The sequence below is a fragment of the Sebastes umbrosus genome, chromosome 11 (assembly GCF_015220745.1).
Source record: "Sebastes umbrosus isolate fSebUmb1 chromosome 11, fSebUmb1.pri, whole genome shotgun sequence".
In the NCBI taxonomy this organism is placed as follows: domain Eukaryota; kingdom Metazoa; phylum Chordata; class Actinopteri; order Perciformes; family Sebastidae; genus Sebastes; species Sebastes umbrosus.
Genome location: NC_051279.1, coordinates 13,881,213 through 13,902,435, shown reverse-complemented (window position 1 = coordinate 13,902,435; position 21,223 = coordinate 13,881,213). Strand labels below are relative to the sequence as shown.

General features: G+C 36.8%; 2 protein-coding genes across 2 annotated transcripts; one reads left to right on the top strand and one right to left on the bottom strand.

Moving 5' to 3' along the window:
* The first annotated feature begins 50 nt into the window (after positions 1 to 50).
* LOC119496713 (tumor necrosis factor receptor superfamily member 5) lies at positions 51 to 14,736 on the top strand. The gene is made up of 9 exons (XM_037784221.1): positions 51 to 707; positions 887 to 1,012; positions 2,838 to 2,984; positions 3,101 to 3,194; positions 3,937 to 4,013; positions 7,924 to 8,034; positions 10,008 to 10,058; positions 11,089 to 11,232; positions 12,943 to 14,736. Exons 1-9 carry the CDS (start codon positions 608 to 610, stop codon positions 13,122 to 13,124), a joined length of 1,032 nt encoding a protein of 343 aa, XP_037640149.1. The 5' UTR covers positions 51 to 607; the 3' UTR covers positions 13,125 to 14,736.
* rbp5 (retinol binding protein 1a, cellular) lies at positions 14,529 to 18,728 on the bottom strand. The gene is made up of 4 exons (XM_037784222.1): positions 18,292 to 18,728; positions 17,545 to 17,729; positions 17,014 to 17,115; positions 14,529 to 14,880 (listed from the first exon to the last, which is right to left on the bottom strand). Exons 1-4 carry the CDS (start codon positions 18,365 to 18,367, stop codon positions 14,827 to 14,829), a joined length of 417 nt encoding a protein of 138 aa, XP_037640150.1. The 5' UTR covers positions 18,368 to 18,728; the 3' UTR covers positions 14,529 to 14,826.
* Positions 18,729 to 21,223: the final 2,495 nt, after the last annotated feature.

Below are 21,223 nucleotides of genomic sequence, written 5' to 3'. Positions count from 1 at the left end.
TATGTTTGCAGTAACGAGGGAGTGACTGCTGGTAATTGGGAAGGCAGGAAGACAGACTGAGCCAAGAACCTTCAGTCAGATCGACTCTTAGTACAAAATCTCTTTGCAGTTAGTTTTAGCTCAACAACATCCCTGCGCCAGTGGGGCAAAGGTTCAGGAGAAACAATGGATAAAGACTGAAAGGAAAGGGTGTAGCGGAGAGAGGAAATGTTTCATTGTGCTGCTCGGCTACGTGCAGTTAGTTAGAGAGCCAAAATCAGCATTTGGTCCTGTAGCTATACGGAAACACACACACCGCTTACTTTGCAGTGAGAGGGCTACCACAGGAAGGAAATGAGGAGAGACACACAGAGAGAAAGAGACCGAGAGAGAGAGACACACAGAGGGGAAAACGGCAGATTAGGATCACTGGGGTTTTCCACTGTGTAGGATTAGAGAAGACATGAGAAGTAGGGTAAGGCAGAGTGAGGAGGGGAAACACATCTGTAGTCACAGACAGTTCAGACAGAAAGAGAGTGGTGATAGTTAGAAAAAGAGAAAGGGAAAAGAGATTGCACCTTGAGTGATGCTCTTTGAGCGGAGATCGATTAAATAGCTGTCATTTCAAATGTTAGGAGCAGGTTTACAGGGGCAACAAATGGCTAATTGCCCAAATGAGGATAAGGACCCCGCTAATAATGGGAGATGCTGTGATTACTGTGCTGCAGGTCAGTCAACATCCTTCTTTCTTTTCTCTTTGGATGACAAACTTCTTTATAGGACTGTGCAAACCACGACACAGTATTTACTGTGTTTCTGTTCTGTGCTTTTCAGCATTCCTCACATAATAGATTTGCATTACAGCCTGATATCTTCTGTATATCTCTGTTTTCTCAACTCTTATCAGGCCAGTACCTGAAAGCTCACTGTGATAACACAAAAGCGACCGAGTGTGCCGAATGTGGACGTGGATTCTACACAGCCACAAAAAATTACATGACTAAATGTCAGATCTGCAGGAACTGCAATTCCAGTAAGTCACACATTATACAGCACTGTATATGCACGTACACAGAGTTTTTCTATACTACAAACACAAACACATTTCCTTCCTCTTCTCACCCCTGCTGCCTTTTATAGAGCTTAGATATATGTTTTGCAGTTGTGTCTTAATGTGAACAGCATCACAAATCCACTTCTTTAATATCTTCCTATTTTCATTAAACCTCACTAACCTACCAGTGGGGTCAATCCTTACATAACCAAACTTTGTAGCCAAACTTTGTTCACAATTTTCTAACTTTATCTTAAATATTAGTGGAGAACCCAAAGTTTTGAAAGATACGTCAGGCTAAAAAAAAAATCTTTGATTTAAATATTTCACTCTATGTTAACATCACATAGTTTCATTTTCTTTGTATTATTTAGTGAAACCAGACGTCATGAACATCATATAGTTTCAATGACGAACACAGAACAAGCCTATAAATGAAAATATGATACTGTCAGTGTGGAGTAAGATGATTTTAACAACCTTGAAAGTAATAACCCACACACATTTCTAATGTAACAAAGTTACAGGATGCAGCCTCAAAACTCTGGTACAAAACAGCAGCAGAGAGCTGTAAAACCCGTCAAATGAGAATGTAACTGGAAAGCAAATCTAACTGATCTAGAGAAAACTTAATAGCTTAAGTCTATTGATTTTGTACTCAAGTTCAGTGACCCTAACTGCATGTTTCATATTTAAAGAGAAGAATCTGAACTAATTATTCAAGTTTAATTCTGTTAAAGCAGCAGTGGGGGGAAATGGAGCAAATATGATTTAAAAAAGTTATTTTATAAAACACTCACTACATTCTGACAGTAGTGCATTAGACAGGTAATCTAAAAAATCATGTGCCTCTGGTGTCCTCCGGTGCTCCTAACGACATCTGCAAGATTTCACAGACCGGAGGAAAACAACCAATCAGAGCCGAGCTGGAGCCTTGCTGTGTCTGAGCAGCTGTCAATCACTTACAAACTCTGATCAAACGGTCGAACTAGGCAGCGCTGATCAAATATGAAACACTATTCTGTTATTGTAATGCTTATTTCTTACCTCAAATGTTTTCAGAATCATCTTGTAGTGTACTGTTTAGCTGTAAAATGACAAAGTTTGTGACCCAGCAGCCATGTTGAGATCAGTTGAGGAAATACCAAGCACCGCCCACCAGCCACAGCAAACTTTCTCATTTTACAACTAAACCGTACACTACAAGATGTTTCTGACAATATTTGAGGAGAGAAATAGGCATTACAATAACAGAATATTGATTCATATTAGATCAGCGCTGCCTAGTTTGACCGTTTGATCGGAGTTCGCGGGTGATTGACAGCTGCTACCGTTGAATGAACAGCCAATAGGAACACTCAAAAGGAACGCTCTCTCTGGGCTTTTTTAAAGCCTGAAAACAGAGCCATGAGGAGGTGCAGAAGTTTAGTTATCTCTCAGAACACTTGAATTACAATATGCTGAAAGATTAATATGGAATATGTGCCCAATGATGCCAAAAACATTCTGCCTACTGAAGCTTTAACAGACATTTATTGAAATGATAATCTTCGACATTGCCAATTTAAGTATATTTTGATGCTACTAACACTTCTACTTAAGTAAGTTCTGAATGCAGGACTTGTACTTGTTACTGAGTATTTTTACATTGTGGTATCGGAGTACTTCTTCCACCACTAATCTTTCCTTACTATGGACCAAATATTTACACTCACAAAAGACGATATGGGAGAGACCTCAGTAGGAGCAACAGAAGATGGATCTCTCTTCTGGGACTGACTATATCTCTCTTTGACTCTTTTAGGTAACAAGCAGAAGAAAGTAAAGGACTGTACAGCTCAGGAAGACACCGTGTGCGAGTGTGTGAATGGTTACTACTGTAGCAATGATGACTGTGACCACTGCGTGCGAGTGACTTACTGCCCTGTGGGTAAAGGGGTCAAGGTTCAAGGTAGGCTTCCATTGTAAAATGCAAAATAAATGATCATGTACTCCAGCAAGCATTCACATCTTACCAAAATACAGCACAAACTGACAACTGAAAAGAAATCTCGTTCTTTTTTGCAGCCACTCGCACGAATGACATAATCTGTGCTCCGTGTGAAGACGGGACTTACAGCAACGTAACAGATTTCCACTCGCCCTGTCAAACACAAACCAGGTCAGACTGCGTCTCCGTTATCACGGTTATTATTATTATCAAAGCCGAAGGAGGTTGTCACTGTACATAACGTGATAGAATGTGATGTGCATCATTCATTAGTCATCCATTGAGACACAGCAGAAATGACTGTTTTAGTTTCGGTTGACATCATGAGTCTACAAACCCGAGCCGTCCACATCACGTCTTCTGTGACTATATTTCATCGGAACTGTTTCTGAAGCTTTTAAAAAGACTTTTCCTCTCAGGCCTCCATATCCTCTCCATGGTCTTCCTCCACGTGATATTTTATGTGTGTTTTCCCCCAAAATAACTTCGCTATTAAAATATATATTGGAATTAATTTAAATTTAAAAAAAAAATTGTTTGGGAAAATTTTAGGACTGCCCCCTCTTAGTTGATTAGTCAACTAATTGACCATTTTCGTCTTAGTCGACTAAGATTTCTTTAGTCGATTAGTCATTTTCTATGCTTTTTTCATGCTGAATGATTTATTTTCAAGAAACTAATGAGCACATCTCCGGTAAACACAAGATTTAAAGTGGTGCTTTTGTGTTCAATTAATCGATTAGTCGACAAAATCGTCCAAGTGTTAGTCGACTAAGAATTTCTTTTGTCAAGGACAGCCCTGGAAGATCTCTGTAATTTTACCAGAAATGTCCCCACCCTTTGCAGCCCTAGTTGTAGAAACACAGCACAGTATGTGGATATTTATTTGATTGTCTTTGTATGTTGTTTTCAGATGTAAAGACTTGGGAAGAGAGTTGAAAACTCCAGGAACCTCAACAACTGATACAATCTGTGGCAACTTCAAATCTCGTAGGTCTTCATTTTTATTTTCAAGCTGTCTTTACATGTGTATCATCTCTTCAGATTTTCAAATGTTTTAGCTTTAAAAAAAACAAAAAACTTGCACAATGAATGCTCTTATCCTGCGTGCCTCAGTGAGTTCCTGTTAACCTTTAGTTCCTTTATGTCATATGACCAAGTTATCAAGAGAGGAAGTAAAAGTAGTTCAGATAGGAAAATCATTCTTAAGGCAATTAGTATGTCTCTGACAGGAGATGGGGGCGATTCTGACTGGCTGTAAAGGGTCATTTCACCTTTAGAGAATAGGCTTAACATTAAAGCTGCAGTAATCAATATTTTTATAACATAAATTTATCAAATGACAATGTGAAAACAATATGTGACAATGTGAAAGGGGTCGACTGAGCTTTACAGCAAGAGTCAGCTCTTGTGCCTGGCCGCAACTTCGCTGTTTTGGTTCACTCTGGTGACTCATGGTGGCGTTTTTAGCCGCAACAGGCAGTTTTTTTCCGATGTAAAACCACTAGAGATGTTCTGTGAAATATTGCCAAATGGCTGATATTTTCCTCGCTGCGACTACCATTACACTCTCCACCAGCACCACACTGTTTTTACATGATACATGATACATCCAGGGCCACAGCACAGTCAAGGCTACTGTTTTGGAGCGGTGAAGAAGAATTGATTTCTTATTAAACAAGTTGATTTTCTTCTAGGTTAATAAATTATGGTATGGGATTGGTGCATAGACTGGCGTACATGCTGACACCCGATAACGAATTGGGGAAGTATCGGACGCATTTCCGAAACTGGAATCAGTATCGGAACAACCACCAACAGTTTGCGACTAGGTGACAGACTTAGTGGAGCATTTAGTAGCTACAGAGCCAGATATTTCCCTCAGGAGTCAGCACAACAGAGAAAAAAAAACTAAATACAGGGCTAAAAGAGAGTGACTATGTGACCTACATTCATCAGGAGGCCAGAAACACAACTCCAAACGAATGATAAAGTTGCTAACTGCTGGATGGTATTAGCACTTGTTTTCTAAAAAGTTCGCCATATCAACATTAAAGGAGATGATATGTGACAACTTGTTCTGCTGTCCCCAAGTAGTCAAAAGAATTGAGAGTCAAGTCTGAGTGGAGGACGTGAGCGACAAAATACTAAATATTGACAAGCGTGTGGGACTGTGCCACGGCCATATCTTCACAAACTGGGTACTCAAGCAGCCACACAGATAGTCAGAGGATGCAATGTAGGATTGGAGGGATGTGAATTTGTGGAGGTTGAAGCCAAGGCAGGATGCAGTGCTGTGAAGAAACAGGACAGATTCAGGGGACTGTTTCAAGATGATGGCAAAGAGGGAGCTGAGCTGCAGTACTTGTGGTTGTGGCCTGCAGTCTACAGTCATACTAGCAGCTCTGTGAGGCTGTACTTAAGCACAGTGGTGCTTTGAGCTGGATGCCAACGTCAGCAAGCTCTGACAATGCTAACATGCTGATGCTGAGCAGGTACAACGTTTAGCATGTTCACCATTTCAGTTTAGCATGTTAGCATGCTAACATTCAGCAGTTACCACTAAACACAAAGTACAGCGCTGAATGAAAGGCCAGGGGATCACCAAAGTTATTATAACTCACCATGAGGGAAACATGATATGATATCCCTAATCGACTTATAGATTAGTCGATCAACAGAAACATAATCGCCAACTATTTTGTTGATCAATTAATCCTTAAAGTAATTTTTCATGCAAAAATGGCAGAAAATGATGTTTTCAGCGTGTCACGTGGAGTTCTCTGGGATCTTTTGGTTTCGGACTGACAAAATAACCTTTGTGACACTGGGATGGACATTTTGCATTATTTTATGAGATTTTGTAGACCAAACCATTAATCGATTAATCTAGAAAATAATCTGAGATGAATCGATAATGAGAATAATCATTAGTTGCAGCCCTACAGCACTGCCATGCTGCTAGCGTGGCTAAAATTAATTATGTTGTGGTCCTGTTAGACTTTCTTCAACGGACTTTCCAGAAAGAAATGTGGCTCCTTCAAAAGGGGTCGTGTTTACCGTGTTCACAAGAAGAGTCCACATGAACGCCCCCGTCTTGTGGTATTTCTGAAACCTCAGAGTTCATGAGTTGTGACGTTTTTGTTGACGTTGTTATAAATGGCGGAGGTCATGAAAGTTTTCGGTGAATAATAAGTTAATATATTGTAATTTTAGTCGTATATTGTTTTTTTTTGTAATTTTATAATATGTCTGAGGAAAATGTTGATATTCCCAACGGCCTCATTTTTTTCCTCTGTCATTATGCCTTAGCATTTACTGCATTATGTTACCCACTTACTGGCTTGCGAAATTGTTAACCTCTGTGGCTTCTAGACGCTGACAGTAACGTCAACATTGCCGTTGCTTAGAAGCGGTGTTCTCACGACTTAACCACTTGAACACCAAACATATTGTGTACACGACTTCCCATGTTGTAAACACAATCTCACAAGTTTCATTTGAAGGCACCAATAGAACACAGCTGCTATGAGAGTTGATATACATCTATAAAATGCTTTCATGAGTCGCACACAGGCAACATTTGTCACTATTTGTCTATTCTTTTAAGCAAATACTAAAACAAAACCCAGCCAAGGAATCAGGCCAGTACAAAAGGTCACAAAGGTCAAAGTACCCAGTCAGGGGACAGAAGTTGAGTTTTGTTTACGAGTCCACTGAGGAGTAAAGAGGGGTGAGAACGGGGGGGGGAATTTGCTGAAGATATCCAGTGTTCATTTACACCACATTTTGAAATGAGATACAGTATTGAACTGATAAGTATAGCAGTTGAACTCAGTCAGATTTTAGACGTCACATGTTGATTAAAATGAGTCCTTCTACATTGCAACTTTTTCATACTAGTATGTGTCATCAGGGTTTTCATTTTTGTGAGATCAGTGACTTAAAGAGTTTAGCCTACTCAGTTTAATCCAGTCAGATAAGTAATGAAACACACCAAGTAAGCATATACAGATCTAACTTCTTCTACAGATCTAACACGTGGAAATTTTTACCTGTGACACTTTTTACCTGGAAACAAGATGTTTTCATAACATAAAAGGAAAAAAATGTTCCAACCACAGGTTTCATTTTAGTCCCACCTATTTAGTATTGAAGTAATATATAAAGCATTTACACTTCATAACACACTATAACGTAGTTGTAAGCAGAACATTTTTAAGTGTTTATTAATGTCATTTTTGACTATAACTATATAACTGGGGTTTAATGAACACAATAATATAGTAATATTAGAAATATGTTTTTACATAATCATATGTTGATGATATTAATACAGTTTTAAACCTACATGTGAATGATTTGTACATCTGTAGAAGTAGTTAATGAATGTTTTATAACACACTGAAAGGATTTGTTCACATGTGTAATCGTACAGCTACGTACAATGTTATCAAGCATTTATTAATTGCTTGTATTACAGTTATGGGTGCTTCATGGAAGTTATAATTGTTGAAAACTACATTAATAAGACCTTAAAAAATGCAAGTAACAAAATAATCTCACTCTACAACTACATTATAGGGTATTATAGTATGTTATAGTGTTAACATACTGATATAAATGTTAAAGAAAGTGTATAAGGGTATGAATATAATTTAGCAATAACGGTGTGAACAGAAATTGAATGAATATCCATTCATAAAGCCTTTTTAGTCATTTTTATAGTCAAAGTCATTTTATTCATTACCTTACAATATTGTTAATGAGGAATCAAGAGGTGTATTCAGTAATCACTCACTCACACTTTATTTACCAGAAGTTACTTGTGTAATCAGGAGGATAAAGCTAATTAAAATGTATTTAGGTCCCTCTAAAATCCCCTTTCTCTGTTTATCAGATTGTACCTGGATATTACCCGCAGGCCTGTGGTCAGGACTTGTGTTGACTGCACTCGTCCTCCTGTTTGGACTCATCTGCTGGAGGGCAAAACGCAAGTCATACAAAGCAGGTATGTACAACATGTCACATGTGTAGGTGTGTTTCATCATTGTTTTTCACACACCTTTGTTCTCATTCTTTAAAAAGAGGCACCGAAGCGGTGTGCAGGCATGCCCACTCACTGACTACGTACGTTCTTAGCCACAACTCTGAGACACAGTTTGCTTTGAAGTGTGCAGATTAAGGTCATGGCTCGTCTCTTTCACACTTCCCACTGTTTCCTTTACAGTCAATTTATTTTTTAAAAATGTCATTACGGTCAAATGAAAACATATATACCTAATTTGTTTTTATATTAATTAGAAGTGTCGTCTACAAGTCTACAAAAGCAGAATATTTATGAGTCAGTATAACCCAGGAAGGTTAAATAAGACGCTGTCTAACACGATGTTAGACAAGCTTAGCGAGCATGACAAACTGAATGGGGGAAACCACATCCTGTAAAGACGCAGCCTGACACAATTATTTGGTATAATGTGACGCACATGTTGCAGGCAGCTACAGTAACTCATACTGAGAAACAGGTCCTACGCATGTGATACAGCTACAGAACTGATTGTTTTGGCTGACGTTGTGGTGTATTTCATAGACATTTACTGTATTTCCAGTGAAGACGTGTCAAATCTGGAATTTACAGATGAAATACAATTAACTGAGAGAAGGTTGGATTTCACAACTAGTTTGGAAGTCCAGTATGCAAATTACACAATGTGATGTGGAAACCTGAAACCTCCAGTTCACATACACTGAGAATTGGCTTTTCAGTTGGAGAAATCATTGTCCACTAGTAGTTGAAATAAAACGGTAAAAATAAAAATGGATTTTTTTCAATAAGGGAGGAGGAGTAGATGTAATTTCAAGAGAGTTTAACTAGGAAGCTTTTTGTGGAAAAAAAATAGACATAAAATACTTATTTTTATTGTATTATAAATTTCTACATTAGTATTTTCATGTCTTAAAACATGCCTGGAGGGGATCTTTAAGTGAGTTATCACTCACTCTTCTGGTGAAAGATTAACCCATTAGGGGGCAGCAGGGCAAAAATGAGCTGTGGTTCCCTGTTTGTTGTAATTTGGTTTGACCAAAATGTATTTAGGAGCATGCAGCATGTAAATCATGACACAGGGCTCCTCTACAAGGCCGTAATAATGATAATAATGCGGGGCAATTATCATAAACGCACTGACTATGAGTAAGGTGACCAACAAACCAAATGTGGGACAAAGAGTATGTTTGTGTGGGACCATGTGGGACACGTTACTAATGCTGAGAAGTAGTCTTCAATTTTGATATAATGTCTATCTAACTTAAAAAAATAAACATTTCTATTCCACCCCTTAGCTTGTAACATCTCTATGCTTTGCCCTCTGGTTGAAAAATAACTAATCTTGCAAGAACTCTTTAAGAATCACCTTCCACCGGCTTCACCCAGTTATAAGTAGTTTAACAGTCTTTGTTGTAGCTGCGTTTACCTTTTCTTTGTAGTAGTTTCCATCATATTCTGCCTAAATCTGCATAGCTCGTGATTTTTCCCCATTGGCCGTAGCGTAGCAAAGACAGGTTAACCTGCACTTGACCCACGCGATGACGGCCTTCCCTGCTTTCTTCACAGCCATTGGATAAAAGGCATATTTTAGAAACGCATCTGTCTTGCAGTGGTTTGACTTTTGAAAACTAGAGCCGATCAAAATGTGGGACATAGTATCAATATGTGGGATGTGGGACGAGGGATCAAAATGCTGTGCAGTCCTTCATAAAGTGGGACTATAAACTATGATCATGATGGATTCCAACATTTACACAAAAAGTACATAAAAGCAGTGTATTTGGCCATATAATGGCGAATACTGAGCATGTGAACAGCAGAGAATTAAATCATGCTGCAATAACGCGTTTATATTGAAGGTCGATCATTTTTTCCAACCTATAAACGTGACACCATTTGTACACGCTGTGAGTCAAATCAGACTTTTTTTTCCACAGTGAAAAAGGAAACTACAAGCTTTTTACAACCGCCTTTCAAGTCTACAGGAGGTAAGTGTTTTATACTCGTATAACGTATACATTTGAGGAGGATTATCACTTTCATATTGAGTCACACGGAGCTGTGGTATATTCAAATTTTACAGGCGTATTAATGTATGAATGAAGAAGATTGAAGAATTTTTCCTAGAAACAAATTTGTTCAGCATACACCGATGCACCGATCCAACTTTTCAGTCACGATACCGATAGTGATACCTGGGATTTGGGTATCGTCCGATAACGAGTACCAATACCAGTGTTTAATTAATAAGCTGTATGCCTCACTGTGTCTGGAAGTGACTGGGATCATTCTTTTATGTGTAAGGCAACATCAGGCTTGACTTAAACATCGCTTTCTTAACTTTGTAAAACAAAATGTGACAAATAAATAAATACATAGATATACATTTAAAGGGACTGTTTGTAACTTTCAGAATTGCTTGTTAACAGCGACACCTGTGGCCGGTAAGTCAACGAAAGTTAGCGTCGGGCTCGCACTTGCGCGCTCTAAATAGACATGAACAAGCACCGCTCAAAACATTGAGGCGACACACGTCAGCTAAAACCACAATATCACTCTATAAAAGTTACAAACAGTCCCTTTAATTAATTGTTATTTATTATTAAAATAATAAGTACATACACCAGCAACTTGGTAAAAAATCTACTACCTATCAACTACTTACTGAAACCTTAACAACCCGTTTTAATGTAGCAATAAATTGGTAAAAACTTAAAATAGGAATTAAAATTACAGTATATAATGCATATAGTATATAAACTTAGAAGTGAATTGAATAGAACGGCCCCGTTGTCACCGATACTCGACCCAACTGTTTGAGTCATTATCGGCCGATATCCGGTCCAGTATCGATATCAGTGCATCCCTAGTGAATATAAATTACCAGCACTATGTTAAAAAGATAAACTACTAAACTACAATCGATAAATCATGCTGATTATATGAGATATTCCTTGTGGCATTGATACTGAATAATCTTGTTTTTAACCCCTATTTGTGATGTATTCTGTGTGACAGCCGGTCCTGTTACTCTGGTGGAAATGGTTCCAGTAGCACCGGTCACTCGGCTGGATCTGCCTTTACTGTTCACAGAGCTGAATGGTCACTGCCAAGAGAGCTGCACCGTGGAGTGCTGCAAATTATCACTCTTTAACCCAGCAGGTGATAAATCCATGAACACTGCTGCATGCAGACACGAAAAAGCTTTACAGTAGTCAATAAAAACGTGTTGTGTTGGCATTCTTCATGCCTTTATAAGAGATATTCACAGTAGAGAAATGACAGGAAGTGAGAGATATGGTATGACATGCAACAAAGGTCCCCAGTCGGACTCAAACCAGGGACATTGGTCAGTGTATCTTTTGGTCATTCGATTTTCCTTTCACAAACGGATATTAAAATACAAAAAATGAGTGGTTATTTGATTTTTTTAAAATACAAAAAATATTAATATATTTTATATATAATTAATATTGAAATCAAAAAGGGGATGAACTAAACTTAAAAAACAGGTTGATTTTCATTTTCTATTTCTAAAAACAAAAAATAAAATCACTAGAAGACAGAAACGAAAAAAAACGCGCTTGAGGTCCTGAGAAAGCCTTGTTCTTGACCAGGTACCATCCACCTCCGAACAAAACACACACAGGTAGCAAAACACGTGTCTTCTCTGAAGAGCTAACGTTAGCAGTTAGACATTTTGTAACGTCCACTCGACGTTAAATCTGTATTTATTCCGTTTTTGGCATGCGCATTGTTGTTTATAGATAATATAATATAATATGATATAATATAATATGATATATTATAATATGATATTATATAGTATAATATAATATGATATGATATAATGTAATATGATATAACATAGTATAATATAATATGATATAATATAATGTAATATAATATAATATAGTATAATATAATATAATATAATGTAATATAATATAATATGATATAATATAGTATAATATAATATATTATAATATAATAAAATATATTATAATATCATATAATATCATATCATATCACATCATATCATATAATATAAAATAATATGTTATATAACATGATATAATATATTATAATATAATGATATAATATAATATAATATATTATAATATATTATATCATTTAAATTATATATCATATCATATAAAATAATATATGATATAATATAATATATTATAATATAATATGATATAGTATAATATAGTATAATATAATATAATATATTATATGATATAATATAGTATAATATAATATGATATAATATAATGTAATATAATATGATGTGATGTAATATATGATATAATATAATATAATGGTATTAATCTTTGTAATCTTCTGCTGCCGTTGTTACAATTCTTTACATATTTTTGAGAAGAATTAAGATGGAAAATGTACAAATTGGTGACAAATTAATGGGAAAAACCTGAATAAGAGTCGAGAAACAAAAGAGACTTCAACAATGAAAATCATGTGAATACTGTGGCCCACCTCAACACCTGTGTTAGACAGCGCTCTAAGCCGTCATCCAAACACCAAATGGGGAATATCTTTTGGTAGACATGGTGTTTATCCCACCAGTAGAGTTTCAAAGACACTTTAATATTACAGTGTAAAATGTATTCCCTTTAGTCTAATAGAGTACGGTCTAGATCTGCTTTATATGAAAAGCATCTCGACATAACTTCTGTTATGATTTGACGCTATATAAAAATAATATTGAATTGAAATGGTTTTCCATGCTCATAAATGCTTTCAGCGCCATTAAGAGGACCATAAATCACATAAAGTGCAAAGCATGTTTGATGTAACATTACTTTGAAGGATGGCCACACTGAACATTGATTTTATTATCCTCCTCAGATGATAATGTGGTCACACAAGACAGTGTGGACAGCGTGGACAGCAGTCATCCTATAACTCCACTGAAGGTGTCGGTTTCATTTGCTGAATCCAACCACATCACTGGAAGTGCCGGATATGGCACAGCCAACTTCCGCAGGACCTACTCAGAGCCACAGGAGGACGAGTGGTGTGGGACATAATCAAGTTGTTTTAACAGTATACTGATGGAGCTCAGAGTCCCCTCTCCGGCTTGGAGATGCTGCGACTTGTTTTAAAACCTTAAACTGGACCTATTTATACAAAAAAAAAAAAAAAAGTAGGATTTCTCTTTTGCTGAAGAGTTGAAGGTGGCTGAAGGTTTGCTGCCTCCTGCAGGACTTTAATGAGAATTTCAGCTCAAGTGATGTGATATTTCTGTGATGCATTTACAATGAAACCAACAGCAAAAACACGGGTGCAGCTCAGTGGTGTTTCTATTAAAGAATAAATCTGTTGATATTTTTTCTAATTTTAAACAAAACCCATGAAAAGGCCAAAACCAACAATGAGTGTATATCCTTCTAACAAGTATGTCTGTGTAGTCAAAGCCTGATGTAGCTTATTTGTCTGTGCCATACAGCTTCATTGTTGTCACATCAGTGAGTCACACTGTTGTACTGGATAACATGTTACTGGATCACCATGAGCATGAGCACTGTGTAGCTTATTCTGCTGCTGTGAATATGAACTGTTAATGTATATTAATCCGCAGCAGAAATTGCCCCCAACAAATGTTCACTTTACTCCTGTTTGAGTGATTATTGTTTCAGTAAATTACTGTGCCTTTTTTTAAATGTTGTTTAGTCCCAAGTAAGGGTGTAACGATAAATCGTTCTGGATCAATATAACGATCCAATATCATCGATGCAAAGTGAAAGTATCGATACATATCATCATCTTTAAGATACACCTTTATTCTGAATTTCCCATTTATTATTTATTTTTTTATTAAAAAGAATATATTGTTTTTCATTTAAATGTCTGGAAGAGCCCAGAAATAAAATTGTTTGTGATATCAGCAAAAATTGTTGTCCAAATAATCAATATAATATTGTATTGTGGTGAAACTTGTGATTAACACCACTAGTCCCAAGTGTTTTTGTTGTTTTTTAAAAAAAAGTACACCTTCATAAGAACAAATGTGCTTGGGGCTGAGTGCCACGGGAGGTAGAGAACTCAGAAGTTGAGACAGACTTACCCATCGCTGGTCCTTTCATGGGATTTGTTGGCAATATGAAAAATGTAAAAGATTTCCTGGCTTATCCTTTAATGTGAATAATAGCTTTTTGTAATTAATTAATTAATTAATTAATTAAATTATTTATATCTAATTTAACGTATATTGTTCGAACCCCAGCCATTGATTCAGGTCGAGAATTGTGCATAAAAATTGGTATAAGCCAGAAAAATATCTTCTTTTAAACTACATTGTAATGCAAATTTTGACCTCTGAATTTCATTATTTATAAAACTATATAAAACTTTGAGATATGAAGCAGCAATACCACACACACACACACACACAATGATGTGATCAATTAAACATGCAGCAGTGACTCCCGACAGATGTATGATTTGTTTATAACATTGTGAAGATAGATATAGTGCAATATGAGGAAGTATGTTGGGAACGTCTACACAAGTCATTCTGCTCCGCTGCTCTCTTCTCAGTTAATACCATCAGATAAGATGTACCACGTACATATCAAGTGTTTTCACAGATATTCAGTCTTAGTGTGATATGTCAAAAATAATGTTGATTATAATTAAAAAAAAAAACTATAAACATGATTCAAATCTTGTACCAAGTCCTTGACTATATTCTATTAAGAATAAATTCACTAAAACATATTTGCCGTTACGTCACTCAGCCTTCTTGAAGACTTGCTTGGCAACGACGCCTTCGACCCTCATCTCCTGCAGAGAGGAAAAACACCATCGAGGGGGGGCGGGGGAGGCAGAGGAAAGAGGAGGGAAGAGGAGGTGTAAATGAATAGTGAGAATCAATCAGACAGTTTGGCACATCAAAGGAGAATTAAATGAGTGATACACAAACCTGGGATCCTCCACCCCCCCTCATCCTTTGACCTCTAACCCATCTCCATGTACTTATCACCTCCATTGAGCCCATTCCCCTCTTCCTCCTCCAGCTCCCCCTCACTCACTCACTCTCCATTATTCTCTCGCTGCTCCCTTCTCCTGCTTTGCGTAACCTTTAAAAATCCTCCATTTTACAGCCTGATCCTCGCTGGCATTTCTTTCTCAATTCTCTCCCAAGTTTAGACATCATCAACAACACACACTGCTTTGTCCCAACTGCAACAAGAGGGTTATTAGAAATCCTGCGAGCAATGCTGAACGTCTGAAATCTTAATCAGCACTGACAGATTATCTATAAGCTTAAACTCCTTTATTGAGAACAACCACTCCGCTCTCTCCCTTGGTCCTGAGTCATTGTAGCACTTTGGTAAGACATTAAAGAGTCTTCTGTCTCTTTTGTGTTTGCCTTCCTTTGTAGGGTCCTGCCTTCCCCCCTTAGGCATGTACAGAGCTCCTCAAAACTTTTAACCCGCTTGTGTCTGCAACTTAAAGTTGTAAATTCCTTTCGCTTCCTTTTAGTGTTCTCTGGGCTTGCGTAAGCACAAATGTGAAGAAATCGGTCAAACTGTTTGGCTGAAAAGTGAGTTTTTCACCATAATATTTTAGGAAAAAACAGAAGTCCCATGTACCCAAATACTAGCTATAGTATGATAAGAAAATGGCTGTATCTCAGAAACTACAAGGAGCACAATCAAGTATTTGGGATCTATGAACTCATAACAATAATAATAATAATAATAATAATAATATCAAAGATATGCACATATGCAGTGTAAAAAACATTATTTCATATGGAAAACATGTAATGAACACAATGTTAGTGATTTCCTAATTTAAAAAAAATCTGACTTTGACTATGAATAAAAGTGTGATTTTTCATGTGAAATGTTAAAGTTGTTCTGTTAGATATTTGCCCAAAGTATGTCCATAACAAATTTCAAGACTTTTGACCTATCAGAGAAAATGTTATGGCTAGGTCTGTCAAAGTTAATGCAATAATAACGTTAATGTAAAATTGTTTTAACGCCACTAATTTCTTTAACACATTAGCGCAATCGATCTTTCGGAGGTTTTAACGCTCAGTGTTAAAGCTAGAGTGACGATACTGGTATCATATGAAACTAAAAAAAACTAAGAAATCCATTGGTACCAACCATACTAGTTGTTGGGAAGGAGGGTAAATAACGCTCCAAACTTACGCTAAACTTTGGTGAGGAAAAACTGGCATGGCCATTTCCAAAGGGGTCCCTTGACCTCTGACCTCAAGATATGTGAATGAAAATGGGTTCTATGGGTACCCACGAGTCTCCCCTTTACAGACATGCCCACTTTATGATAATCACATGCAGTTTGGGACAAGTTATAGTCAAGTCAGCACACTGACACACTGACAGCTGTTGTTGCCTGTTGGGCTGCAGTTTGACATGTTATGATTTGAGTATATGTCTTATGCTAGATGCAGTACCTGTGAGGGTTTCTGGACAATATTTGTCATTGATTTGTGTTGTTAATTGATTTCCAATAATAAATATATACATACATTTGCATAAAGCAGCATATTTGCCCACTCCCATGTTGATAAGAGTATTAAATACTTGACAAATCTCCCTTTAAGGTACATTTTGAACAGATAAAGAATGTGCAATTAATTTGTGATTAATTGTGATTAACTATGGACAATCATGCGATTAATCGCGATTAAATATTTAAATTGATTGACAGCCTAGTTGTGGCGTTTTTCCTTTTACTAAATATAGTCATTGAGCATAAAGAACCCACAAAGACTTTGTGTGCTTCCAAACCCTGTCTTATTTGCATGTTCTCCCTCATTTAGCTTATCAGTTCTAGCGTCTTTTCCCTTTAGCCTTTTTATTTTCCTTGTTCCGTATCCTCCCTCCCTCCCTCCCTTCCTCTTCCTCACGTACTTTCCCTTCATCCATCCATCCTTACCAAATGCAGCTTGTTACCCTCCAGCCAGTGTGTCCAGCCTCGTCCCTCCTTCTCGCCTCGCTGTACACAAAGCAGGTTGTCTCCTTCCCAGCTCACTGTAGTCTGCATGAACACAGGGATGTTGTGTTACTGAATGCAATTAGTATGTAAAGTAGCTCACTTGAGTCTTTTGTGCAAAAGGGTGACCATGAGTTCAAAACCCTTTTGCTTCCGTTTGCTCATTTTTATTTGTCACTGTAACATAAAGCTGCTAATTCTGATTCCTGACTGGATTTGAAGCCTATTAGAGTGTTTTTTTATCCTCCTTGTCTGCTTTCTCACACACACATCATTCATTGTTGGCTCAAAGCGGGGTTAAAGCAGCAGGGGGTGGTTACAGAACAAAAACACAGCAGTAGCAGTAGACATTCCACATTAAACACACACAAAGCAAACTTGCATAACAAGTTATGATACTGCATATCACTGTATCAGTAGTACGCGTGTCCAAACAAGTCAATGTGCATGTTCAGAACAACAACAACAACACACCTGACAGGTACGCCCGTCCACTGGGCCCAGGTCTTCAGTGAACTCCTGTCCTATATTGAAGTCCATGTTGAAGTTCTTGAAGGTGGTGAGAGTGCGTATCTTCATAGCCCCCGTGGCCGGGTCATGGGTGATCTCTTTGGTGGGCTTCAGCAGACACACAATCTTCCTCAGGGCAAAATTAATATCTGAGAGAGAAAGATGGTAAATAATAGGATTAATGTAACATGAGCTGTACTTTATTGTTTCTTTATTAAAAGAGGGGGCTTTGTCTTGTCACACAGTGCAGACAGAGTGGATACTCCCCTCTGAGTGAGTGTGTGTGTGTGTGTGTGTTTCTGGGGTCATAGAAAGGACAAGGTGGTGATTTCATTACTGCAGCTGCAGATGAAGATGATCCACATTATGAAATCAATGTCTGAAGATTAAAAACTCTAAGCAATAAAATATATTTTTATATTTACTGTATTGTTATATCTTGTCCTAATTGTTTGTTATCACTATTATGTAGTCATATTATTTCTTTATATGAATCTTGTCTTTAGGTGGAGGCTTCAGATAAACCCAGTGGGTTTTTTGCCTCTTCATGCATTTTTGTTGTATAGTCTTAAATTGTGCTAAACAAATAAACAACATACAAGTTTAAAAAATAAAAGTGCAACAAAAGTGTGCATGTTATGGAGGAGGAGGAGGGGTTTAATGAAATGAAATGCATGCAGCTGTGTGAAAGCTTTACAGAAAGAGTCTTACCTAAAGCTGCGAGGTATGCCTCCATGTTATCCTGCTCCACCATATGAAACGTGCCAGAGTAATCAGGTTTAGACATTTTCTTTCCTTTTCAAAACTCCAGACGAGCTGAAATCTCAACCTTTCCTTCTTCTTGCTTTCTTTTTTCTTCCCTCGAGTCTAGACCGGATCCCAGAGCGGATCTGTTGCCTCCTTGTTTGGTTATCAGTTTCACTTACGCAACTGGTCTTTGCACAATGCACAAGGCTTCAGGACGAGTCAAATGAGTCTGTTGCACGGTATCTTGTTTTCCTGCACGCTACTCCTCAGTGAACCTCCTCTCTCTCGGGTGGAGACTGGATTTATGAAATGGTTTCTAGTCAGCTGTGACTCACTGAGGCTGAGAGTGTTTCAGCAGGACCTCATCATTCAGGGGGGAGGTTCACTCATCTCTCTTAATGATGCTTTATGCTCCTCAGAGGGATCCGGTTCAGAGGCGGTGCTTCGGATCCCTCACACATGTGCTGGGTGGGTGGGAGGGGTGAGCATGCATGCTGCTGCAGACTGGTGTATGTGTATGTTCTTATACTGGGAGATGACCAGTATGTTAACAGTCCCAGTGGGGTCATCTCACTGGTGGAAGAGGTATTCTTTGAGCTTTTACTTTAGTAAAAGTGGCAATACCACAGTGTAGAAATACTCTACAAGTAAAAGTCCTGCATTCAAATGAGTGCAAAAGTATTAGCATCAAAACATAATAATAATAATAATAATAATAATAATAATTATAATTATAATTATAATACATTTAGAATTAATTTTCGCACTTCTCAGCATTTCTTTTTAATTTAATAATTTACACTGTGGTTATTTATTGTATTGTAATGAAAGAATAAAATAAAATAATATAATACATTTCAAATTAATTGTCACACTTCTCAGCATTTCTTTTTTTTAAATTTACTTATTTACAGTGTGGTTATATACTGTATTGTAGGGGGAAAAAAAATTAAATAAAAATAATAATGATACATTTAAAATTAATTTTCACACTTCTCAGCATTTTTAAATTTACTTATTTTACAACATTATTATATATTGTAGTAATTATAATAATAATAATAATAATATTTATTTTTATTTCTATACATATATTTGATCATTATGTACATAATTTATATGTTACATACTCCTTTATTTCTATTTTTCTTATATTTCTTTTTCTTAAATATAAGAGCAACTGTAACGTCCCAATTTCCCCCCGAGGATCAATAAAGCATCTCTCATTCTGATATACTGAAAGTACAGAAGTAAAAGTACTCATTATGCAGACCCATTTCAGAATAATGTATATTATATTACTGAACGATAATTGTTCATCATTGCGTACATTACTTTCACTATATATATTGCTAGATAGCTTATGGATCAATAAAGTCTTAACCTATGATAATACATGATAACATAATTTATTTGTTGATTATATTTTGTATTATTAATCTGAATCTGCAAAGTAACTAAAGGTATTAGTTAAATGTTGTGGAGTAAAAAGCACAATACTCGACACTGAATTGTCGTGGAGTAGATGTATAAAGTACAAGTACAAGTCCCTCAAAATTGTACTTGAGTAAATGCACTTAGTTACTTTTAACCACTGGGTTATCTCAAGACAAGAGGCAAAGATTTATTTCAGATTTAGGGACACACACTCCTGTTCAAAGCCTCGTCAGCAAAACGCATGATGCATAAATACTGCACCACCCAGTTTCCCAGTACTGTATATTAACTGTAACTATTAACCGTAGGTTAAGGGTCCATTCTGTATTATTTTGACTCTATAAACAACAGGCCAATTCCAAAGTTTAATGGATAAGTAGATTTCTAGATGATTTCTGTGTTTGTTAATGATTTAACATATTTCCCTAAACATTACTGATGTAGTAGAGACGATGTCACCACGAGGTCCAGCAGCAGATGGAGTTAGAGATGTCTACTTTAAAGGTGCAGTGTGTAGAATCTGGCAGCATCTAGTGGTGAGGTTGCAGATTGCAACCAACTGAAAGCATGTAGGAGATCTACAGTGGTCAACGCAAAAACTTGAATGTCCCTCTCTAGAGCCGGTGTTTGGTTTGTCTGTTCTGGGCTACTGTAGAAATATGGCAACTGGCTCCGTGAAGAGGACCGGCTCCGTATGTAGATATAAACGGCTCATTCTAAGGTAACAAAAACAGAATGATTCTTTTCAAGTGATTATACACGAAGGAAACTATACGTATTAATATTATATTCCATTTCTACCAATAGATCCCTCGAAATGAAACACACTGGTCCTTTAAGGACTTAAAAGCTGAGGTTCTAAGGTCATTCTTGGTCTTGGAAACAGCAGTTGACAAAACACTGATAAGACTAAATCACTGCCTGAAATAATGATGTAATCAAACCTTTAACATCATCAGACTGTCTGGTGTTCAAAAGACTTGTCAATCAATTTGTGATTGAGAGTTGGTTAACGGTCTTATCTGCGTTCTTTGGGTGGTGTTGACATTTGAGAAAGGTCCACATTTACATATGAAACGCAGTCATATACAGTAGTTAAGGTAAGAGAGAGAGGAAGGATTGGTGAATTACAATTCCTGGTCTGAAAGGGAAAAGAAATTGGCAAAATTTGGATGTAAAAATTAAAATAAGTATTTTTTTTGTGAAACATACATAAACAGAAGTACATAGAGAACAGAAGATGAATATAAAAGTGAATAAAATCAAACATCTGTCTGCGTTATCATCAAATTGCCAGAAGTACAGATGAGCTTAAAACATTTTGCTTCTTTAAATACTAAATTATAAACACATTTATGTTCATCTCCTGCCCTTGATGCACTTCTGTTCATTCATTTGCATCTAAATCTAAAATATATTAAGATAGAGGACTGAAAAAAACATTTCATCAACTTAAAGT

Excerpts from the sequence above, each read along its gene's own strand:
- LOC119496713 (XM_037784221.1), top strand. The coding sequence starts at position 608 with ATGTTAGGAGCAGGTTTACAGGGGCAACAAATGGCTAATTGCCCAAAT. Across the intron at positions 708-886 it reads CTGTGATTACTGTGCTGCAG|GCCAGTACCTGAAAGCTCAC; the intron begins GTCAGTCAACAT and ends AACTCTTATCAG. Across the intron at positions 11,233-12,942 it reads ATCACTCTTTAACCCAGCAG|ATGATAATGTGGTCACACAA; the intron begins GTGATAAATCCA and ends TATCCTCCTCAG.
- rbp5 (XM_037784222.1), bottom strand. The coding sequence starts at position 18,367 with ATGTCTAAACCTGATTACTCTGGCACGTTTCATATGGTGGAGCAGGAT. Across the intron at positions 17,116-17,544 it reads TGGACGGGCGTACCTGTCAG|ACTACAGTGAGCTGGGAAGG; the intron begins GTGTGTTGTTGT and ends GTGTTCATGCAG. Across the intron at positions 14,881-17,013 it reads AGGGTAACAAGCTGCATTTG|GAGATGAGGGTCGAAGGCGT; the intron begins GTAAGGATGGAT and ends TCCTCTCTGCAG.